Source organism: Sphaerodactylus townsendi, linkage group LG08 (genome assembly GCF_021028975.2).
Source record: "Sphaerodactylus townsendi isolate TG3544 linkage group LG08, MPM_Stown_v2.3, whole genome shotgun sequence".
NCBI lineage: Eukaryota > Metazoa > Chordata > Lepidosauria > Squamata > Sphaerodactylidae > Sphaerodactylus > Sphaerodactylus townsendi.
The window spans coordinates 105486852-105501085 of NC_059432.1; the positions used below are offsets into that span (position 1 = coordinate 105486852).

The window sequence follows — 14234 nt, forward strand, 5'->3', positions numbered from 1 at the left end:
GATCCAAAAATTTTAGTAACAGGTTCCCATGGTGGTGGGATTTAAACTGTGGCGTAGCGCCAATGGGGCTGGGCAGGGCACGACGGGGGCGTGGCCGGGCATTCCGGGGGCGGGGCATTGCTGGGCGGGGCTGTGGCAAGGATGCAGCCACTGCGCCGGTCCTTGGGCAGGAAACGAATGCACGCAGGTGCAGGCTGCCACGTACGCCGGTGCATCTCCTGCTAGACTGCTTCAAGTACGGCGCACTACTGCTGAGGAGTGGAGGAGGGGCGTAACTAAGGCAAAAATCACGTGGCCAAATCACCAATTAGTAACCCCCTCTCGACACACACAAATAATTAGTAACCTACTCTTGGGAACCTGTGAGAACCTGCTGGATCCCACCTCTGGTTGCGACACACAAGAAGGAAGTGTGTGAGCCTAAAAGATGTACTTGGATTCCTCTGTCAGCACATGGTCCCCTTTAGCTTGAAAAGAGATTTCTGGGCACCTTCAGACCCTGAACATGCAATTTTCAAGAAACAGATATATAGCATATCTAGTTAGAATTTCCACATTCAGAAATATCAGCCTGTAACTATACAAGTTATCTGCCAGATAAGAGATTAAAGACTGAAGAGAATACTGTTTTAGAATTTATTTATGCATTTAAAGCCTTTGTATTTATTTATGCATTTGTTTGGAATATTTATTTGCTGCCTCTTCATAACCCTGCTTGAGGTGGCTTTCAATTAAAAACCGCAGTATAAAACACGACCATTTCAAAACCAACGCTCGTTGGACATGAGCAGCATTAGCATAAAAGAAGAGTTGGTTTTTATACCTTGCTTTTTCTACACTGGAAGGAGTTTCAAAGCAGCTCACAAACACATTCCCTCCTCACCACAAAAAGCACCTTGTGAGGTAGGCGGGGCTGAGAGAACTCAGGGCACCTAGCAGGCTTCATGTGGAGGAGCAGGGAAACAAATCCAGTTCTCCAGATTAGAGTCCATCACTCTTAACCACTACATCACTCTTAACGCCCTATTAAGAAGTTGATAAGTTACGTGGTGCCTTTATATGGTGCCTCCTGTCTGACAAACAGATCCCAATGCTTCTTGAAGGCCGTTTCCGCACGAATGCGGAAACGGCCGGGTCGGCGTTTCCGACGCCGACCCGACGAAGCTGGGACCGTCCGCACAGACGGTCCTGGAAAGAGACGGGCAGCCGGCGCCGCGAAGCAGCGGCGCCCAGCTGACCCGGCATGTTCCCGGGCCTCCGGCGCGTCGCCGAGGCCTGGGGACACGCCCCCCTGGCCCTGCGCGCCTGCCCGGGGACAAGGTAAGTGCCGGAGGCCCGGGGACAAGGTAAGTGCCGGGTGGGGGAGGCGTCTCGAAGCCACTGCTGTTCGCTCGGCAGCGGCTTCGAAGCAGCGTTTCCCCAACAAGAGCGCTTCCGAGCGCTCTGGGGAAACGCTGGCTTCGTGGCTGTCAGGCGGCGCGGCTGCGATGCAGCTGCGCCCCCTGTGCGAATGGCGGCCTGGAGATGCCGTTTTTGCAGTCTCCAGGCCGCCATTAAATGCCCGTGCGGAAACGGCCGAAATGAACTATAGAAATGCTAAGAATATTAACAACAATGTGTAAACGTGTGCATCGGCTGGATGGCTTTCAAGCCACGCTAACAGCCCACTCGAAGATGTCCACACGAACACGCAAACATCTGCCTTATATTGAGCCAGACCCAGAGGTGGGATCCAACCGGTTCTCACCACTTCTCTAGAAGTGGTTACTTATTTTTTCTGAGTGCCGAGAAGGGGTTACTGAAGCAACCTCTCTGCCCATTAGGGACTGGAAGTGCGTGTGTGCGGCGGCGCCACTGTTTGAATCCCACCACCGTCGGAACCTGTTATCAAAATTTTTGGATCCCACCACTGGCCAGACCCTTCAGCTATCTAGGTCAGTCTTGATTACTCTGACCGGCGGCTGCTCCGCGAGGTCTCAGCTAGAGATCTTTCACGTTCCCTGCTCGGTGATCCTGTTTAGCTGGAGATGTCAGGACTCGAACCTGGGACGTTCCGAACTCAAAGCAGATACTCTGCCATTTGGCTGCAGCCCCTGGCCGTGAAACTGAGTTAACAGGGTTTAGGATTATTTTAAAGGCAGCAATGAAGCAAGCACTGCAGGAGATAATCAAATAAACAGGAGTCTCTCTGTCCTGCTCTTGCCAGTTTCTACAATGGCTGCAGGGAAACAGCTTAGCAGTGTACTATCTTGCAGTCCCAGCCCAAAAGCACCTGATGTTTGTGTCCCCCCCCCCCCTTTTTTTTTTTTGTAGCTGTTTTGGTGATGGAGAGGCTTTTTGACTGCCAGGAAGATGGTGAGTCCACAGCCCCAGGCTCTTCCCAGCAAAGGTGAAAGATGGAAAATGCAGGAAGAAGAGCAAGTGAGAGAATGCAAACCCATCCTACTCTCCCCAGTCTTTACATGACTTCTGCTCTTGCTGCCACCACTATTTTTCAATATTCGATTATTTGAGGTTATTAGCACATGTTACGTGGTGATGCTCCGGGCAGCTGGGTGGGGAGAATGATGGAAAACTGCTTCATGCAGCAAGGGTTTCCCCTCTTCAATATTACGAGGGGGGGGGGGGGTTTCACCAAGATTGCCCAGCAAGAGCGGAAGTGTCCCCACGGTATCTCTGAGGTCCAATCTATGGAACTCTAAATATGAGGGGTCTAGGTTCAACCTTTTTTCTTTGCTCCCTGTAAAATTTAATGAATGTTCATTAAACAGCTGGGAAGGTTATATTCTTATTACCATATATGCTCGAGTGTAAGTCGACTTTTCCAGCACATTTTTTAATGCTGAACCCCCCCCCCCCGGCTTATACTCGAATATATATGGTAAATAATTCTTCCCCTTTGATTGTAACCTCTGTAGTTAAATTTCTCCTTGATATATTGGAATAATTTCTTTTGGTTTGTTATGGCTTTTTTCCCCTCTTTTATTTTTTCCTAATGCCTATATATATATAACCTTTTATATAACTGTGAAGCAGTTATATATATTTAACCTTTATTGGGCATTAGGAAAAAATAAAAGAGGGGAAAAACCCATAACCTATATATATAACCTAATAAATGTTCCCCCAATAAAGGAATAAAAGGGGGGGGGGAACCCATAACAAACCAAAATAAATTATTTCAATATATCAAGGAAATATATATAACTGCTTCACAGTCCACACTGATGGAACAGAGAAATTCTGGCCGTTAACTAGTTTCTCGCCAAAATGACCATCATTTCGTAGACTCTTCTTTCATTTTTCTACCCTGCACTGTTCTCAGTGCTCAAACTGCAATGTACATGCCCAGTCCTCAACAGGCTGTTGGAGGAAGAGATCTAATTTGCTTCTTTTAAGAGGAAAAACTGGTATTTTCTCCATACTGAGAACATTCTCTAAGTATGTGGAAATCTCTGGCAAGTCTCCAAGTATCTGTGGTTTGCTGCCTTGGCAAGAGATGCCTGGCCATGATATATGGTATGAGAGGGAATGGCCAAAATACGATCATGCTGAACCCAGCTGTATTTGTGTTTTGTTGGTTTATCAGCACATTTTTAATGAAAAAGAAGAAAGCTTTCTGGATTCAGTTACCTTTAAAAGCAGCTGGTACTTGGTAATTCTCTGGACTGGCTTTAAGAGATAAGCATCCAGTGAGAGTTTATGATCGAGTCTCCGCTGACATTCCTGGAAAAGAGAAAAGGGAAAGTTGGGATAGAAATTCCTGTCAGCCTTTAAACTGATCACCCCAGGAATGAATTAAGACTGAATAGTGTGTTGTGAGTTTTCCTGTTTGTGTGGTCGTGTTCCAGTAGCATTTTCTCCTGATGTTTCGCCTGCAATGTCAGGGAAAAAATGCTACTGGTACAGAACCATACAACCCGGAAAACCCACAACACACTAGTGATTCCAGTCACTGGAAGCCTTCAACAATACATTATGACTGAATATTTTTGAGGGCAAATATTCTGTTGCAGATGGGCACATGACAGAGGGTGTTTTCAATGGCAGTGCCACAATTATGGCACAACTGAAGACTGTTTTATTTAGGCTTGCATTGGATTGATTTTACACAGATTTTAAATTGTCACCTTTGCTTTTGAGGTTTTTTTTTTTACGACGGCTGTTTCACTCATGCTGTTTCGTTGCGTTGTTTTATCATTGCAATCTCACCTTGAATCCCACAAGAGAGACAGGTAGCTAATAACGGTATTAAACAAGCAGACAAATTAATAAATATGGACACACAGAACTCTCTTCGGGAGTTCAGAAAGCGCCTTGGGGCACCTGCCAATATATCAAAAAGCACCTTTGGACAACCAATTCTCATCTAACACGCTAACCACGGCACACCCTGGCTCTTACCACTTGGATGGCTTGTGATGTAATGTCCATTAGAGGGAAAGGGTAGAAGTTCAAGACACAGGCTGGGATAGGATGAAAGTAAATGGAAAATATACTTGTGGGAAAATGAATGTCATTTACTTTCAGGGTGTTTTTTTCCCAAGTGTGTTGATTCTCCCCTAGCTAAGTCGCTCAGCTGGCTGCTTCAGGCCACAATCCAGATGGCACTGATGCTTAGAAGGGCTTAGCATGCTCCTTGCTTACACTGAGGTGGAAAGTAACAGGCATTGTCTCTGGGACCTGCTCTCAGGGGTATATCTACAGAAAATGGTGCCTAGAGCAAGCACTGACATTGCGTCCCCTCCCTTCAAAATTCGACAGGTCTTCCCCATCTTGGAACTCACCTCTTGGAACCACCTATCCATTACTTTCATCCATGGTAGTACAGCTCTCCGGAGGGCTGGTCTACCCACTGTTAAGCATTGGTAGACCTGTCCCTCTTAGCGGCAGCAGCTTCGTACTTTGCAAAGGGGCATCCCAGGCGTCCCTGGGCAAATAGTAGCTGGGGTTCGTGCCCTCGCTTGCCCCACCTTAGATACGCCATTGCCTGCTCGGCTGGACTCTGGGTCCACGCTGAGCCACAGAGGCTGAGCTTAGATCCAGACAGCAGCATCAAACGAGCAGGCAATGGATGTACCTCGCTCAGGGCAACTAAATAGCCTGGGCCATCCCAGCTCATTCAAGATGACAAACAAGGAACTTAGGAAGAGTCTTACACAGCTCAGTTACCTGAAAGAAGAGACTATCTCCACACTGTCTCCAGAGAGCTTCTGACCTGGGTTTGTTCTGGCAGTATTTTTCATATATTTGGAGATCTTCCTTCTGAAAGAGAGAAGAAGTAAAATGGGTAGTATCTGACAAAACAATCGACTCAGAGCCTTCTTCTTCCCCAAATAAATGAAACTGAATGGGAGGTGGATCGTTCAGATGTAATGCCGTTTCCCCAAGGACCAGGAACCAGACTCTTTTCTGTGCAGTGTCCCCAGTTATGGGACACTTCACTATAATTGAGCTGTTAAGACTGACCAGATAACACCCTCCTCCTGATATGACCCCCAAAGACTGCTGCGATTAGCTAATGAAAATCTGCTGGTGATCCTTGGACTGAGAGAGACCTGGTTAGCCGCAACCAGGGCCAGGGTTAGAATCATAGAGTTGGGTTTTTCAGTCCTGGCCCCTACCTGGTGCAACGCCCTGTCTGCGGAGAACAGGGCCCAGGTTAACTGGGATAATATGAAAGAAGATAAAGGGTCTTCTCGCCCAGAAGTCTTCCTGTAGTTCAGGTGTCGATCTGCTGCAGCTTTTCTCCAAGCTGCCTCTCCAAGCCATTTTCCTGTTTGTTGTTCTTCTGGAGTTTTCTTGACATTTTATCGTCTTTTCTCAAATCACCTTTGATCCAGAGGCAGGATCCAGCAGGTTCTCACAGGTTCCCGAGACTAGGTTACTAATAATTTGGGTGTGCCGAGAGGGGGTCACTAATTGGTGATTTTGCCACATGAGTTTTGCCTTAGTTACGCCCTCTTCTCAGCAGTAGCACGCAGAACTTGAAGCAGTCTAGCAGGAGGTGCACCGGCGTGCGTGGCAGCCTGCGCCTGCGTGCATTCGTTTCCTGCCCAAGGACCGGCGCAGCGGCTGTGTCCTTGCCACAGCCCCGCCCCCGGAATGCCCCGCCCCCAGAATATTTGGTCACGCCCCCGTCGTGCCCCACCCAGCCCCATTGGCGCTACACCACTGTTTGAATCCCACCACCATGGGAACCTGTTACTAAAATTTTTGGATCCCACCACTGCTTTGATCCGATTTGAGCAAGCATGGAGGAATGAAGAAGTCAGCATGGCGAGTCAGCAAAGAGAAAATGACATTTTGAGGAAACTCTGAGAAAAACCTTTGTGGTTCAGCACCCAAGGGGAATTCAATACTGAGACTCCATATACAAAAGACAGCGGGGAGAGAAAGATTCCAGTCAATAGCACCTTAAAAAACCAGCAGGATTTACACGGCTTGAGCTTTTGAGAGTCCATAAGAAGGGAACTTTGACTCTCGAAATCTTACACCCTGGAAATCTTGCCTTATCTTTCAGGCGCTATTCGACTCGAATTTTGTACTTCTGCTTCCAGCTGAAGACAGCCGGGGCTCACTTACTCTTTTCAAAAAGCACCGACCGAGAAGTTCCGGGTTTTCAATGCAGTTTTCCAGCTCTTTCAGGAAGATTCTGAAACACAGATAAATGATTTTGGAACAGGATGTGTATTTCGGCCAGAGCTTCGTTTTGATTTCAGGTGCTCAAGAAACATCAAAGGAGGTCAGTTTATATAGGTTAAAGTTCTTACAACTTGACATTGATGACCTTCCCCAAAGAAGGAATATATTCGAAACGGGATATAACCAGGCATTCTGTGGGAAGATTTGGACTTTATCTGATTTAACTCTGGACTTTATATTTCTTTTTTGTATCAGAGCATACCTGCACTTTTATGTTCTGATGGTATGAAGATAATACTACAACACAATTAAGATGATATGAAGCCAACACTACAATACATTAAAATGTTGCTGGATATTTCACACATATATTTTGTGGACTTTTCGTTCAGTTTACAGGTGCTTTTCTTGTTGGTACAGTCTCTTTGATTCTCTACTAGTTACTTCACTGTACCTTCCCTTTGTACTTGGTCAAAGTAGGTGCATACCTGTTGTGGAATTCATAGATTTCCAAGAGATTCCCGAAAAGAACTTCCCTCTTGTTGGCAAGAGCAGTTGGGATCAAGTGAATTAAATCAGGATTGTCCATCTCAGATGCGTAGCCCTGTTTGTTAAAGGAAGATGGGGTGGAGAGAATGAAGGGTGGGAAGATATAAAATTGTGTTTTGCCAGTTTCAAAAATTGCAACCAGTGTAAGAAAAACATACCTGCAGCTTCCAAAATAGTTCTAAAATGGCTCATACTACATGTTCTGTGGTAATGTTGCCCACCCAGTGCTGGTGTAACCCCCATGCTCAAAATGGGTTGACCCAGAAAGGGGTGGAGACTCAAAGCAGCAGAAGGCTGCAGAGCTCATGTAGTTTGGAGGAGACAAGGCTACCAGACTCGGACCTTGGTTTGTATAAGCTCTTAACACCTTGTTAAGGTAACTGCAATGTTGTTGGGAACTCGTGGGAAGGTAGTTGTTTATTTTTGCTATGTTGTAAATGTTGGGAGTTTATTGTTTAAGGGTTTTTTATGTTTGTAATGGGTGAGAGTTCTCCTGGAAACCTTCATCATGTTGAATCCTGTTCATCAAGCCCTTGGAGTCTTCAGGAGCCAACCCACTTGCAAAGAAGAATCGGACTTGGCAGTATCAGTAGACTGTAAATATAAGGACTTGAAAATGCAACCTGAACAGGACCTTGAAGTGTGATGTTAAATGTTGATGTTATATGTTAAAAAAGTAAACCATTTTGTTTTTAAATTTTTGTTGTTGCAAACTCATTCCAAGTGCTGCCCCACAGAACCCACAGATAGAGGTGACACAGGCACCCAGCATCAGCTTTTGGGGAGCCGGAATATCTTAATTGGCATTGACGCAATATCATGACATCACTTCTGGTGCAAATACAGAAGTGATGTCATCGCACTGGGGCGATGTTCTAGGATTCCAACAAAAACTCTGTGGTTTTCTCCAGGCCCAGTGCTTTAAAAAAGCAAATGTCTAGTTCAGTCAGCGGACAGCCCAGGCTGTTTCTTTAACCCTACTTTAGTAACAAGGTCCTGTCACCCTTCCTACCCAACACTGCTGAGTATATCATGACAAATGTTTTGGGAGATTTGTGTGGAAAGGGCTGCTGCCTCTCACCCAATATCTGATGGAAAGAATTTAGAACCAGGGGGCATCCATTGAAAATGCTGGGGGGAAGAATTAGAACAACAAATCTGGACCACCAGATTAGAGTCCACCACTCATGTGGAGGAGAGGGAAATCCAACCCGGTTCTCCAGATTAAAGTCGACCACTCTTAACCACGACGCCACTAACAACCTGACATACTGAAGTCTATAAAATTATGCGTGGGGTAGAAAATGTTGACAGAGATAAATTTTTCTCTCTTTCCCACAATACTAGAACCAGGGGGCATTCATTGAAAATGCTGGGGGGGAAGAATTAGGACTAATAAAAGGAAACACTTCTTCACTCAACGTGTGATTGGTATTTGGAATATGCTGCCACAGGAGGTGGTGATGGCCACTAACCTGGATAGCTTTTAAAAGGGGAAACTTGGACAGATTTTATGGAGGGAGAAATTCGATTTACTTGGCTCACTCAATCTGATGATCCCTCCTTGATCACAGGAGATTGCAAATGCCTCAATAGACCAGGTAATCGGGAGCAACAGCTGCAGAAGGCTATTGCATTCACATCCTACATGTGAGCTCCCCAAGGCACCTGGTGGGCCACTGCGAGTAGCAGAGAGCTGGACTAGATGGACTTTGGTCTGATCCAGCTGGCTTGTTCTTATGTTCTTATGTTCTTATGACTCTTGAAAGCTTATACCTTGGAAATTTTGCTGATCTTTAAAGTACTGTTGGACTCAAACCTTGCAATTCTGCAAGATGGAAGCAAAAGCTGTCTCTGGGTTGCCCTTTGGGATTCCACCAAGAAGCCCGTTTGCCCAGCCACCCACCCTCAATTCCCAGTGAAATCTGCACTGAAAAAGTGTCCTCTTCTTAATCCTGCGTGGTGTGGTGGTTAAGATCAGGTGCACTCTAATTGTAAGGAATTCCATAGACGCAGAAATAAAAGGCTTTGGTAGTGAAAGTCCATTTATTAAGACATCTTAGAAAGCTCAAGTACACGCAGTGGCAGGAATGACACTTCCCGCCCGAAGCACAGGTTATAATGCCATTCACCCCATCCCCCCTTCCTGCTTCCCATGGGAACGGAGACTTCATCTCCCGCGCAAAGATAAAGTCTCCGCCGATGCATCTGGCCCATCGCCCGGACTGTGGAATGCACTCAAGGTTACTTCACCATCAACACCATTGAATCCTTTACACTCTGCCTCCCCTAAAGACCCCCTTCCCCAGGTTTTATGCCCGAATGTGATTGGAAAGCAGAAATAAGGGAGGGGCTTCAATGTTCGAATAAACCCATTGATTATACCCAGAGGAATATCCCACCCAAGAGACTAAATATTGCAATGAGTTTGCGATTAAGCGAGAGTCCAGGATAAGCGTCAATTTCGTAGTGCTTGTGGCCATCAATAATAGTCGGAGGGGCCTCTCCAAGCGAATTAAGTGCCAGGCATCGGAGGCGGGAGCCTCCTTGAGCAAGCTGGAATGGAAGACAGGATGGATGTTACTAAGAGAGTTAGGCAAATCCTAGCGGGCAGTGACATCATTAATCACTTTGAAGTAATCTGAAAAGGTCCCACAAATCTCTTGCCAAGTTTGGAATATTTATACGTCTCTGAGATTTTTTTTGTAGATAAATACACCCAGGAGCCCACACGCGGAAATCTGGCCGGTGTTTATCCGCTTACAGTTTTAAGGGAGTCCTTTGCTTGCTGTAAAGCCGGTCTGGACCGACTTCCATCCCTCGGCTAGGGATGAAATCCATTGGTATTGTTAGAAATTCTGGGGGGGGTCCAACGCTGCTACTTGAGGTAGTTGTAGTAGTACTGGCGGAAGGGGCGACCAGACACAATAATTCAAAGGGGTTTTTTTTTCTTTACTACTATGAACCGCACATTTGTTGTAGTATTACTCCATAAGCGGAATATTTCGCACCAATTGTCTTGGTGGTAGTTGGTGTAACAACGTAAATACTGCTCTAGGGTTCTGTTACCGTTCTCTCCGTCTACGCCGTCACTTTGAGCGTGGTAGAGGCGTGACGAAGTGACTCCCAACAACCCAGCAGCTTCCAGAACTTTGAGATGAATTGGGGCAGCGGTGAGGAGACCACCTTGAGGCGGAATGGAGACTGTAAACATGTTGAATAAACAGCCGTGCCAACTTAGGATCGCAGGGGATGGAAGCACATGGAATAAAATGGGCTTGCTTAGAGAATAAGTCTACCACCACCCATAAAACCCGTGTTGCCATGACTTTCAGGGCAAATCTGTAATGAAATCCATGGAGATGACTTCCCAAGGAAGCTACCGGAGAGGTTTCAACAGTCCATGGGGCTTTCCGGGATGGTTTTGGCTTCTGCACAAACCGAGGCAACCTCTAATGTAAGCCTCAATGTCTTTGCGCGTGCCACCAGAACTGCCCGGCCGAGGAGCTAGGTGCCAGAGTTTTCAAAAGCCAAAGTGTCCAGCCCGAGCGGGCATCGTGGCAAGCTTCAAGAACTTGCGAGGAGGCGGAGCGCGTGCCAACATTCCCCTCCATGCCAAACTCCATTCTCCAAAGCGCCGGTGGGAGTCCCCTTCAGCCCGCTGGGGAGGCTCATGCAGCCCGCCTCCTCCAATTCCATGGGGAAAGGAGGCTGAGACTAGGAGCAGGGGGGTGGAGGCCGGGCGGCGTTTGAGATCGGTGACAGCCAACCCAACTGGGAGGGAAGAGCAGTCACGTGGAATGTCTGCCGGCAGCTCCACCCCCTCCCGGGTGGCCCGAGCCGCGTCCAGCCAGTTTGTTGGTTCCCAGGAAAAATGGACTGTAAAGAGAAGCGAGAAAAGAAATGCGACCCAACGAAGTTGTTTTCTTGAGACATCTTGAGGGGGGGGGGTGGAAAGAGCTGCCAGGTTTATGATCCGACCAAACTTGAAAGGAGGTGCTTAGCCCCTCCAGCCAGTGGCTGAAGTGGAGAGTGCTGCTTTGATGGCCGCCAGTCTCCCTTGTCTCCCACAGTCCAGTTTGAGGTTAGACACCAGAGAATTTTTTAGACAAATAAGCACCGCGGAACCAGTCTACCATCTTTATTTTTTTTTTTTTCTGCAACAGGAGGCTGCCCGAAGGTGCTTTGTCCAAGCGATCCACGTGAACCACAAGCCCGGAAGATCTGGGTGGGAGTGCTTTAGGATAGGTTAGGTGAGTAGCACTTGAATTTTAATAGTTGAAAGGCTGTTTGACATTCCTCAGACCAAGAAGGGGCCCCAGGGCTTGGCGGACAGTGAATCTTTACCCTTAGGTGCGTAAGAGGTCTGTGAGAGGGAGAGTCAGTTCCAACAGAATTGGGGTATAAAATCACCTGCGATAGAAATTGTGGAAGCCAAAACCAAAGCGACTGGAGTTCTTTGCAGGTTGGGTGAGGGAGACTGAGCCATTGGAGGACTGCATCCAATTTCCTAACAGGATCCATTTTAAGCCCTCAGGCTGAGATTATTAACTTAAATAATTAATGGAGGTCTGATGAGAAACAGCATTTGGAGAGTTTGGCAAAGAGAGTTGTCAAACAAGCGTTCCAATACCTTCGGACCAACATTTCATGCTCTTCTATAGTTTGGAAGTAGTAGGTTAAAGGCGTCATCTAAATATACAACAACTCCCGCTTGTACAGTTAAATCATGGAGAACTTAGTTGATAAGGGCCATGAAAGCTCCGGGGAGAAGCCCACCAACCGAATGGCATTATTAAATATTCAAACTGTCCAAACTTTGTAATGCTTATTCGCATGATCAGGTGTTCATATCCCTTCAGCAATTCTGACTCTGTAGTGAAAGCTTCTCTCAAGTCTAATTTAGGTAAAAATGTCGTCCCTTTGCCGAGTGCATCTGAAGGTCCTTGATCAAAAGGCAAAAGGATATTTATTGGACAGGGAGACCGCATTTGAGACCACCGATAATAATCTGTGCAAAAGCCGTAAAGACCCACATCTTTCTTTTGACAAACAAAAGCGGGGGGGCAAGCGTGTGTTGTGTTTGGTAGCCCGCCCGTGTGAAACCAGCATGAGCAAGGGTTCTTGTCTAAGAAAGCCACAGAAGTTCCTTCTCCTCATTGGGACTCATCGCGGTAGATTCTACCCTTGGGCAGTTCAAGCCCCTGGTTGTATGACAATTTTACAGTCCAGTGTCTCTGTGGGGTGGCAATTGGTCAGCATTCCCTGCTCCTAGAAAAACTCTGGCTAGAATCCTGATATGCGGAGGTGGGATGTCAGCAATAGAATCGGGGAGCAATCACTGGGGAAATAGAGGGGAGTGTCAGGAGGCGTTGGATTTTTTCTTCCCAATTCATGTATGTTCACATGAGGCAGAGGAGGTCAATTGAATTCTAGGATCCCTTTCTTTCCAAATGAATTTTTTTGGTTCATGTAACAACAACCAAGGCATGCCCAAAGAGCACTATGGAGTGTTTGGCCACTTTTAGGCGCTAAAATGGAAACTAATTTTCTCCCAATGGTGCGGTAGCGAGGAGGAGAACCGGCTGTGTTTTTTTGGTGGGCGGTCCTTGGTTTCCGAGGGGCTGCCGTCCATTTGGAGTGAATGGTATGGGCTTAGCCAGGGGCCGGTCCAGACCTAGCTCCTCTCTGCCTGCCACCTGGGGCCGCGTTAAGCAGTTAGGAGCAGCCAGCAGGAATCCCTGAAGGGCGAGGCTATAATCGCGAGAGTGTGTTTGGCGGGGTTGGCCAGAAATGCTTGAACAGTAATGGGAGGCGCTGCCTTCACTCACAGCACGATCAGGAGTGAGACCCCATGTCCATGGGGGGCTGAAGCAAGACAGACAGCTGCTTCCCCCCTCCTCTGGGTGTAGCCGGTCACCGCTTTAGAGCGAGAGCCAGTGGGAGTGACGGCCCTGATAACCTGCACGTGGTGGTTTGGCAGGCGGTCTGTGAAGCTGGAAGCCGGTTGGTTTTGCTTCTTGGGACAGTTAGGCTGACTAGAATGACCTGGCCCCTCCCGCTTGAGTAAAGAGCACAACCCAAATTCGGCGGCGGCGTTCAGAGAATTGGTTTCGGTGGGAGGGCCGGCTGGAGAAGCTTGACTTGGCAGGTGGGCACAGTATTGAGTGGTTTTCGGGCGTGGGCGGACCTCCTTGTGGCCGTATTCCAAGCGAGAGCGCCACTTGAGAACCCAACTGGATCCAATCTGCAATGAATTACGAGGAACCCGAATTAAAAAACACAGTTTCCACGTAGCTTGCCTATCCCACAGCATCCGAGGAAGTATTAGCATCTCATGCGTTCCAGGCCACTCAGGAGGAAGTGAGGCAGCAGCCCATGCGAAATTCCGCCGGACAAATTCTGCAAGCGAGGCGGTTGCCTTGCTGGATGGTTTTGATAGTCGCGGGGATAAGCTTCATTTCTAAAGCGCCCTGGATCTTGGCCAGCTCTCAAAGCTTGGAGGAATCACGGGCGCCAATGCGAGGGTCCCTCATCCTGCAAAATCTAAAACAGTCCACGAACCAGTCGGCTGCCGCCCATCTAGGACTGAGCCGATGTCCACGATGACCATTTTCGGCGTTCCAGACCCGGTAGAGATCATCATAGTCTTCCAAGTGGAGCATTGAGTTGCAAGATGAAGTAGGAAGTTTGGAAGCCGGTCCCATCAAAGCGGGCTGTTATCCGAGGGCCGAAAGTAGCCCGTTCATTGACAGCTCTTAAGCGCCTGCTGGGAGGTGGTTTAGCTGGCTGAGGCAGGTTGGGCGAGGCTGACTGTGTTGTACAGGGGGGGCTGGAATGCAGGCTGGCCGGTGCACCGCTGGCATTTTGGGTGGCAGGACCCAGGTGCATTAGCCCCTGGCACCCGGCATGATCCCGGTAACAGCATAGGTTCCAACTTGAAGCCCTCTGGTCTGCTGCCTCCTCATAGGATTCCCCTCTCCCAAAGCAGCCAGCTCCCTCTCCTTGCGAGCCAATGCATCTTGGCAGTGCGCATGCAA

The 14234-nt window shown here is 47.8% G+C and overlaps 1 protein-coding gene across 1 annotated transcript in view; it reads right to left on the bottom strand.

Moving 5' to 3' along the window:
• Positions 1-14234, bottom strand: part of LOC125438502 (guanine nucleotide exchange factor DBS-like) — a 124206-nt gene that overhangs the window by 71811 nt on the left and 38161 nt on the right. Inside the window, exons 6-9 of the mRNA XM_048506937.1 lie at positions 7134-7249; positions 6586-6655; positions 5173-5265; positions 3634-3726 (exon numbers count right to left, since the gene is read on the bottom strand). Of these exons, the coding sequence (XP_048362894.1) occupies positions 3634-3726; positions 5173-5265; positions 6586-6655; positions 7134-7249 (372 nt within the window). The remainder of the gene's footprint in view (positions 1-3633; positions 3727-5172; positions 5266-6585; positions 6656-7133; positions 7250-14234) is intronic.